A 10,414-nucleotide genomic window follows, 5' to 3' on the forward strand; every position below is an offset into this window, starting at 1 on the left:
CTATTTCACTTTCAGTCATGATATTATACCCGGGGTCCCCTTCATCTACTTCTAGACATTGTAAAACATCTTTCTTAGCTACCTACTTCTTCTCCGGCATTATTATGTATTGTCCTACAAAAATCAGGAATTTCCAACCCTTCTAAACCTATGTCTGCTTCTTGGCCATCAAATAAATTTTTCTTTTGCAAGATACGCTGCCCTCTTGTATTTTCTGCATTATCTTCATCATGCAAATCAGCCATTACATCATCTAAAAATTTTCTGTGAGATATTCGTTTGGTTTACCAAACGTTCCCTGAGTAATTGTTCCCTGATCAATTGTTTGAATAAGCGACGTTGTATTTTTTGGCAAAAACATACAACCAAAGTTTGTACGTAGGTGTAGCGTTTGGGGTTCAGACCCCGTTGGTATTCAATGTATCTTGGTATGTGACAGGTTAAGCGCGTATAACATTAATAGGACATTTTTAATTTCATTAAATTTTGAACGGATTTTTTGTCCGTTATAACCGAAGTCCGTTAAATAGAGGTCCCTTATATCGAGGTTTTACTGTACTTTACTCCTGAGCGAAATTCATGTTTTTAACATACCTCGTACACTATTGATAATAATTTATACATGATGATTGCATCTTAGGTCTTAGATTATGCAGAGCATTTTATAAAGAATAATTTTTTTTTCATAAATTTAATAATAACAAACTGAAAATGCGAGCATTATCATAACGAAAACTTTGTTTATTTACGTATTTTAATTCATAATATGGAAAATTGCTATTATGAAAAGTAATTTATAATTAATAATTATGTTTTAATGTGCAATTATATCATTCTAATTTAAATGTTATGAACTATAAAGGTAGTTTACTTTTGATCGAAATTCATATTTTTTATATAAGTACCTCGTATAAAATTAATAAAATTTTACATATAGGTTGCATTATAAATCTTAGAACATAAAGAGGTTTTTATGAAGAATAACTTTTCTTCGTCAAATTAAAAATAAAAGAGTTATAAATGAAAATGTTGTTGGTATCCATAATTTGAGAAAAATCTTCAAATATTTTTTTCCATTAGAAGGATGTAATTGCACATATCAGACCATAATTTTTTATACCAAACAATATTATTTCATATACTGTCGGTTCGCTAAACTCAGACACAACTGGTTAGTGATTTCAGTCAATAATTTGCCAATTTGGCAAAAAAAAATTACTAATTAGTTAATAATTACTAAATAATTAGTAATTTTGTCAATTTTGGCAAAATTCGCGAAAACAAAAAAAAATTATAGTTGAAAGACTGATAAGTTTGTACACACTTGAATGAATAGAGGAAATAAAAAATGTAGTATATCAAAGTGTGTAAATAATTTATTTCTTTAGCTGAGCGCTTTCGACATAAATGTCATCATCGGAGCTAATGCTAAAATAAAAAAAGAGGTCTTGTAAGAAAAAGAAGTACAAAACTCTTTTTTTTTTACTTACGTCAATTGTTAAAAAAGTACCGCTACAAAATTGAGGTGTTAACATTTGCATCTTGTGAAAATAACTTTTGGTTGGATATCCTCCGTACAACCCCAAACAGCAAAAACAGAAAAACGGCCACATTACACGTTACACAAACACAAAAAGAATTTTTTCATGGTATAGGTGTCACCCATCCATTGTTGGCCTAGTAGAAACAGCTGACTGACAAAGTCGGATATTTAAATCTGCTTTTATCTGTTCTGCGTTGACGTATGACATCTGACATTAAATTCTGAATAATTTTAACATTTTTGAAAGAAAAATTAAAAAATTTTTAAAAAATTTTTAGGGAAAGTACCTTAGATGTTTGTACTAATCAACTAATAAATTAATTGATAACATGATTGATTTTAAGACTAATTGGCCCAACATACATACACACCTTGTCAGATAAAAAATAAAAACAGGAAGTAATGAGGAAGATCAGTTTTTAATGGTGAATTCTCAAATTCAATATTCTAGGAGATATTAGATCATTGAAATTATAGATTGAGATAATATTAGATTGTTGTTGTTATTCATCTTTTGTAAACACACTTACACTTTTGTAAACAGACTTACATAATTTACAAAAGATGAATAACAACAACAATCTAATATTATCTCAATCTATAATTTCAATGATCTAATATCTCCTAGAATATTGAATTTGAGAATTCACCATTAAAAACTGATCTTCCTCATTACTTCCTGTTTTTATTTTTTATCTGACAAGGTGTGTATGTATGTTGGGCCAATTAGTCTTAAAATCAATCATGTTATCAATTAATTTATTAGTTGATTAGTACAAACATCTAAGGTACATTTCCTTAAAAAATTTTTAAAAATTTTTTAATTTTTCTTTCAAAAATGTTAAAATTATTCAGAATTTAATGTCAGATGTCATACGTCAACGCAGAACAGATAAAAGCAGATTTAAATATCCGACTTTGTCAGTCAGCTGTTTCTACTAGGCCAACAATGGATGGGTGATACCTATACCATGAAAAAATTCTTTTTGTGTTTGTGTAACGTGTAATGTGGCCGTTTTTCTGTTTTTGCTGTTTGGGGTTGTACGGAGGATATCCAACCAAAAGTTATTTTCACAAGATGCAAATGTTAACACCTCAATTTTGTAGCGGTACTTTTTTAACAATTGACGTAAGTAAAAAAAAGAGTTTTGTACTTCTTTTTCTTACAAGACCTCTTTTTTATTTTAGCATTAGCTCCGATGATGACATTTATGTCGAAAGCGCTCAGCTAAAGAAATAAATTATTTACACACTTTGATATACTACATTTTTTATTTCCTCAAAAAAAAATTACATACTAAAATTACTAGCCAGTTGTGTCGAGTTTAGCGAACCGACTATAGGTATTTTAATTTCGTAGCAAATGGAACAGTCCATGTATCATAAAGGGGAGGCCGTATATTCTTTTTCTCATGATCATCTTTCAGTGCGTCACAGTTTTTCGATTTCTCTCTAACGCATTAAATTGTATGTGACAGAAAAAAAGGCACGTCTGGGAATACTTCGGTAATTATTCTAGTTCGGTGATTATTCTAGTTGTCGATAGATGGCGCCATAATCAAAAAAGAATTATTTATTAAATAAAATAATAATATTATCAATATAATCTGTACAATTTATAAGACTATACAAATGAAAGAAAATACCATTTTATAAATGCAATAGACACAATTGATTTGGTTTTATTCCAAATTGAAAATAAAATTTGACAACTGTCAGATTTAACTAAAATGTCACGTTAGAATAAATGTCATAAATATGTATTATCACGGACTTACCTTTTTTTCTATAATTTGTGACGCACTGAAAAATGTTCATGAAAAGGAGAATACCCGTATAAACCTTTTTAAAGCTGTTAATAAATAATTATTGCTTTTAAAATATACTCAAATTGTATTTTTGAACATCTTATTTATTTTATATAATAATTAAATTCACTATCAAATCTCATTGATGTTTTATGAATACTTAATTTAAAATTTAGTTTGACATTCACGAAGTGTCAAACTCAAATGTAAATAACCTATGCTTTGCTTAACAAATTGAGATTAAAAAACTAGCCTACTTAATAGCAACGATTTCAGCTGGACGTGTAATGTGTCGGCAGAAAATAAAACGATTGTGACGTCACATTTTAGACTTTGAAGTCGATTATCTCGAAGACGGTTAGAAATATCGAAATGCCGTTTTCAGATTTGGATTCAAAAGAAAAACCTACGTAAGAATCCATTGATAAATCTGATCTGAGTATTACAGGAGCGGCAACGCAATAACACACACACACTTTTGCGAATTTATAAACGAAATGTTCTCGTTGAAAATGTTTTCCATATGGTTTCAACTTAGTGGGACCTGTAGCATGTGTATATGTCACATTTTGAGAAATCATATCTTATTTAAAAATAGTCCTAGAATTTTTTACAATACACCATTTTTAAGCAAAGAAAATAGGCTTTCTTTCTTATTGCACAATGTATATAACTAAATATACAATAAAAAAAGTTACAATGAGAAATTTAAAAATAATCGACAAATATATCAAGATTCATTAATAGTAAAAAATTTCCAAAAACCACATCTTGCTTAAAAATAGTAACACAGCCTTCTACAATAGACCATTAAAGGTAATTGACTTTTCTTCCTACTAAATGTACAGCTGGTTCACTGGTTCCTAAAAAAACTGATACGACTCTTAGTAAGATTTGATCATTTTGAGCAGTGTATTTGATTGGTCTGACGTTATATTATATTTATTATGACAGACAAATAATAAAATAAACAAACAAACAACAAACAACTGATTACATAATATGTTAATTCATAAATTGTAATAATTATTAAGTAAAAAAAATAAAAAATTGTAATAATTATTCATAACCAAGTAATTTTTGCTGCAGTTCGGTACCTAAGATGCGATGCTTTAATTCTGCCCCAAGTTGTTGTCTTTCTTCCCGGAAACTGTGACATGATTCTTGCAGTTTTCGCATCTTCAAAAGGATTCTCTTCTAATCTCTTCAAAAGCGTACGATCTTTATGAGCGGTAGATATTTTTGTTCTTCCAGATCCTTGCTTTCTTTAGAGAGTTTCTTGTTCTTTCCATATTTTATTAATATTAAAAACTATTGTTTTGCTTACGTTAAAATGGTTCTCTACGGCAGATAGTGACCAACCATCTTCTAATTTCGTTACAATTCTTGCTTTTAGTTCTTTGCTAGCATGTGGAGCCATTTTTTGAGGTTGAACAGAATAAGTTATCTGACAAATTTTAAGATTTAGCAGTGACAGTGACAGTATGTAAATAATAAGTATTTATCCTTCAAAATACACTGCTAAATTTTCTACAAAATACGCTTTAAGAGTCGTATCAGTTTTTTTAGGAACCAGCTGTACCTTGCATATACCTAAAGATGCGTAGAAAAAAGTTACAGAACAGTGTTTGCGAAGTAACAAGGAAAGTGGGCCAAAATCGCTGTGAGTAACGAACTTTGAAAAATCATATTTTGTAAACTATAAATTATAGAGAATTCTAGAAAACACCATCTTAAAAAGGAAGGACGGAAGATTTTTTTCTATGAAGCAATGCCTATATAGTCGGTTCGCTAAACTCAGACGCAACTGGCTAGATATTTTAGTGGATAATTTTTTTGTTTTTTGCCAATTTTGCAAAAATTGGCAAAATTACTAACTATTTAGTGATTATTAACTATTTAGTAATTATTTTTTGCCAATTTTATTAAAATTGGCAAAATTACCGACTAAAATATCTAGAAAGTTGCGTCTGAGTTTAGCGAACAGACTATACCTACCTATATCCCAATGGGAAAAAGTTATGGGACAAAAAACAAAATTGCTATCTTTCGTGTTGTTCTCGTGATTTTCTTTTGAATATATTTTTGCAAAAAAAAAATATTTTTGACTTAAAATGTGATATTTTGATAGTAAATTTAACCTCGAACAATTTTCCTGTAGACGTGTTTGTGCCAAAAGTGCATAGAACTCACCCTAGTTCACCCTGAGCCTAGGGACTAATTCGCCCCTTTCTCAAAAAGCACCCCTTTAAATGGTAGCGGTTTTTTCATATTTAAAGGTCCATTGATTATATTAAACAATAAAACCTCGTTAACGTTGTAGTTCCTTTCTAAAATACATAATCAATAGCCTAGACATCGGTTTCCCATACGGTTTCCATTCTTCTTAAATTGTTTTTTTTTGGTAATAAAGGATGGATATGTGCCCTTATGTGGAGTTGGTTATCAGGAATACACTTATTTACTCATATCTACTTGTTGGTTAAATTCAATGTCTTGTACCCAGCTGATGACGACAATGACTATTATTCTATTCTAAACGGTAGCAAACCCCAAACTTAGTTGAAACTCTCCCCGTAATCTGACTGACTAATTAGAATTAGTAATCTCGTGTTATTTTATACCTGCGTGCTTGTTTATGTTTTCACTTTCAATTCGACTTCGCAAGTATGATATCTATCATAATACGATTCTGCTTACTCGGCGGGATTTCTTTTGGTCAGATACTTGTAATACATCGATTCTATTATGTAACATAAACAAGATCGTATTAAATAGTTAATCTTTTTAAAAAGGATTTTTTAGAAGTTTCTGAACACTGAGTTAAATCCCGTTACATTTGATTTAGGGTGTAAAGCGGTGAATATATGTTTGATTCATCGTATCGAAATTTCGAAAAAGGATTTTGGGTTTTTAAAACGTCCAAGCTTTTTCCGAAAAATGTTAAGTGAATTAATGTATTTGTGATATACATTAAACGTACGCGACATCCATCCTGTGCAAACCTTTCACATGTTAAATTTCTGGTTCAAGATATGACCAATATATTCCTTTTATATTCTGAGAACATTAGTATCTTTAATTATTGTTTTGTACACTTCCAGTCATAAAAAACTGGTACACTTTTTTTTCCCAATGTAAACGTTTACAAACAGCACAAGTACATCCCTGGGACGTACCCGGGATGTACCACTAGGACATTCGTACCTCCTGAGGACGTACGTTTCAGGTCCTGGGAAATCCTCGATACGTACCGAGAACGTCCGATGTTACAAAATCATCCGTGCCCAGGACGTCCGACCGAACTCTCCTGGGGACGTCCGACTAAAACCTCCTTGGGACGGTCGTCCAAAACCTCCTTGGAACCTCCGACCAAACCTTTTTAGGGCATTATGGAAAATGTTTTCAGAAATTTTAAACATGGCGTTTAATTACTATTAAACAATGTTAAAAAAGTCTAAAATTATTTTATATAAATTTACTCATAATTTTTAAAGATGAAATCTGCATTTAAAATGAAAAAACACATTACCTATTACCTATATATCAAACAATTTTTTATTAAAATTTAACAAACAATGACGTCTTTTAAGACGTCTTTTTATGTTCCTTCTCCTCCAAATTTTGATAATTCTTTTACCTACAATCGTAGATAAAGAATATACCTAAGTTCCTACCTTATATAAAAACACTTATGCCATGATTAAAATCGGGTTTTTGCTGAAGTATTGTATCTAGCTGTACAAATTATTGTTCCTCTGTCTCTGTTTGCATTAGAAAGTTATTAATCTTTTGTAGAATGAGAATGAATAGAACCTAACATTCCTTCTATAACGGTTAATCTAATCCCTATCCTATGATTGACCAGGCAGGGTTCTAGCTTGACATAATATGACACCGTTGCCGTATCCTCAATTTTTTCACAAACATAACCACGTCACATAAAGTTACATTTAAAAATAGCTGCTTCAATAGTTCTGAAGCACCAAAAAAATAAAGTTTGGAAAAGTAAATAGTACAATATCCGTGTAAATACTGGATAGAAAAAACTCAAAAGAGGCATTTTAAATCAAAGTTCATTAAAATTGTTACAAAAAAAGATAAATAAAGATCAACTGTATAAATGTTTTTAAATCAAAAGATAATTTAAATTCTTTTTATTAATGATTACTATTAAGACATTAATTGAAATTTAAATTATTCAGTAGATTATATTCAAAGTTAACCAACACTGTTATAAAAAGGAACATCAACTGATAAATGAAGATAAACTGAATAAGTTTTGTTTAGATTATAAATCTATCTCTATATATTAATCTTACTATTCTTGTATATTATACCATTGATTGGAATTATACAAGAATCAAGCAATTAAAGTATGGCAACACTGCAAATGGCAAATAACTGAAGGTTATTAGATCCATTCCTGAACTGGTCTGGATTCGTAATTCCTAGGGACGTCCGTAATCTTACTTCCTGGGGACGTCCGTAATCGTACTCCCTGGGGACGTCTGGATTTGTAATTCCTGGGAACGTCCGATTGAGGTCCCCGTACATTCGGACTTAATTGGGACCTGAAACGGATGTCCTCGGGATGTCATGTGCTATCTGTGTTCAGACTGGATACAATAGTTCGTGAATCACTTCATTGTTGCCATAACAGATAACGGAATTGCACTAAATCTAAATACAAAAAAATGACGTTTAAAAATGTATAAAGGTTTTAGATAGGTATTATTTTTATCACTACCAATTGACCATCATTGAAGAAACCTGGGAAAGCTTGGACGAAGATGAAAAATAACTAAATTTATTTCTCAGTACCCAGGAGATTACAAGAAGTGATTAATAATAATGGAGCTATGGCAAAATATTACTATTTCAGCAGAATTCGAATTGTAATACATATTATTTAAATTCCACACTTGTTCACTGTAAAAGTTATTCATATTGTATTAATTTCAAATCAATTCTTTTATTTTTCCCGGGTGTTTATTTTAGTATCCCACAACTCGATAGAGTTTTGTATTTACAGTACAATTTACGAGAAACCAATCACGCTTCTCGATTTTAATTTAAACATAATAATTTAAAGTTATGATAAAATAATAATCTCTAAATTGCAGTGGCGGCTCGTCAGAGGAGGCAAGGGAGGCTTAGCCTCCCCATAAATTTTTACACACGCTACACTGTTTTTTTATCATGATCGCGAAAACAACAAGCACTCTCACTATTATACAACGTGTAAATTCCATATTATCACTAAATATCCATACGCACGGAGCATTAGCATTAGAACGCATGATTGCGTCTCAGTTTTTTTATTATTATTGTAGGCAGGACCCTGGGTTATCCCGAGATGCATGAACGGATCTGAGAAGTGGAGCAGCCTCCGTAGCTGATGCACCGCGCAGCGCAGCAGGCGTTTAAGGAGACGCGGTCTCCTAACAGTGGCATCTATGGTGCCATCACACGCTGCCCGGAGATATACCAAGGGAGGCTAAGTAGCTTCTCGGCTCTGTTGCGTGCATCTCGGGACGAGTTTTAGGGTCCTGACTAAAAATAATGAAAAAGCTAAAATTGCGAATTTTGTTATGAAATTTGGTATGTGGGGTTAGACTAATATTTGGAACAACTTGTTCAAATAACTTTTTCCGATATCTGTAACGCAAAGCAAAATATCGGTAATTTATCGTGTTTTTGAATTCGCAGTAGGCCGCGTTTAGAATTAAAAAAATTCAGTTGAGTATCTTAAAAAATGTGAAGCCTCATCCTGTATGGACTGCAAAACTTCAAATCTGTATTTATTTTGATATGCATATCTACTTACAAATATGGAATTGTTAACAAATAAACGACACAAACTTTGGTATTAAACTTTTACAATTAGACTAACTATTTTTAAAATATGATATCATGAAATTATGAATTATGATGATATTATGAAATGTAAATAAAAAAAATGGGGCCCTAAATTATATTTTTTGGCGCATTTTTTTGCTAGTGCAAATTTGTCTAGATATTTTACAGTTAGGTATAGCCTCCCCTATTGTAAAAATCACGAGCCGCCACTGCTAAATTGTTATATTTCACGAATAATTTTTGTTAAAACTATACGTTTGGATGTTTATACTAAATTCCTTTTTTTTCGTAGGTGTATACTTTGACAACCGTGTTGAACATATCAAGTTTGTAGACTTTTGTGGGAAGTACAGAATTCCATTGCTCCAATATTTGTGTTCTTCCAAATGTGCCAATACTGCCTCCGTAAGAGAATGGAAGGACGAAAGTATCGATAGACCCTCGAGATCCTACATGATGAAGAAAGTCTTATTGGGTTGACGAACCTTCACACAGATTCTATTGGCTTGGACCAAACACATTTTGCATTTAGTTCAAAAATACATGAACTCCGAAACACTTTATAAGTGAAAAGAAATATTTGTGATACAAGTTATTAAATTTTTTAACTTTTAGATGTGTTTTATTGACCTGTCCTTAATTGGCATCTTATCTATTTATTTTGTTATGAAAGAACTAAATTGTCATATTCTTAAAAGATAAACTAAATGATTAAGGAAAATTGTTATAATTTACAAAAATCGTTATGGGAATAGGTTAGGTGAAACTCTCTAGCTGTATTGGAAGCAACTCGCATATAGGAAGGATACTCTTATGTAAAATCCTTGGTCCTTCAGGTTGGGGGTTACACAACCTGATTTTTACAATGTTAAAAAACCTGACCAAAGTCTCGCAACAAAAGATTGGAAACACAGTAAACGAAAACGGTTAATGAATTTTAAAAATTAAAAGACGCGAAAAAGAAACAGAGCACGTCAAGTCAAATCACTTAATAAAACAAGTACCGTACAACCTATACAGTTTAAACCATGAGAGTGTAAAGCCGCTGTATAAAAAACTTTTAGACGAAAAATTAGAAATGGGTAGTTTTGAAAATACCGAAGAACACTACGAACGCATCAAAAATTCCATTCATTTAGCAGCAGAAGAAGCGCTTTGGAAATGTGACGAAAACCATAAAGGAATAAAACGGTACCGGTGG

At 31.3% G+C, this 10,414-nt stretch overlaps 1 protein-coding gene and 2 long non-coding RNA genes across 4 annotated transcripts in view; 2 read left to right on the forward strand and 1 right to left on the reverse strand.

Annotated features, from left to right (window-relative positions):
• LOC114331569 (leucine-rich repeat-containing protein 58) overlaps positions 1–9,827 on the forward strand; it is a 95,814-nt gene extending 85,987 nt beyond the window's left edge. For both annotated transcript variants that reach the window (XM_028281175.2, XM_028281174.2), the window contains exon 5: positions 9,506–9,827. In XM_028281175.2, coding sequence (XP_028136976.1) covers positions 9,506–9,693 — 188 coding nt within the window. In that variant the 3' untranslated portion in view covers positions 9,694–9,827. The remainder of the gene's footprint in view (positions 1–9,505) is intronic.
• LOC126886421 (uncharacterized) lies at positions 1,359–1,774 on the reverse strand. Its single transcript, XR_007698609.1, has 2 exons — positions 1,491–1,774; positions 1,359–1,428 (listed from the first exon to the last, which is right to left on the reverse strand). It is a non-coding gene; the product is annotated as an uncharacterized LOC126886421 (long non-coding RNA).
• Positions 2,389–2,801, forward strand: LOC126886422 (uncharacterized). The gene is made up of 2 exons (XR_007698610.1): positions 2,389–2,672; positions 2,732–2,801. It is a non-coding gene; the product is annotated as an uncharacterized LOC126886422 (long non-coding RNA).
• Positions 9,828–10,414: the final 587 nt, after the last annotated feature.

The sequence above is a fragment of the Diabrotica virgifera genome, chromosome 6, assembly GCF_917563875.1.
Source record: "Diabrotica virgifera virgifera chromosome 6, PGI_DIABVI_V3a".
Lineage (NCBI taxonomy): Eukaryota > Metazoa > Arthropoda > Insecta > Coleoptera > Chrysomelidae > Diabrotica > Diabrotica virgifera.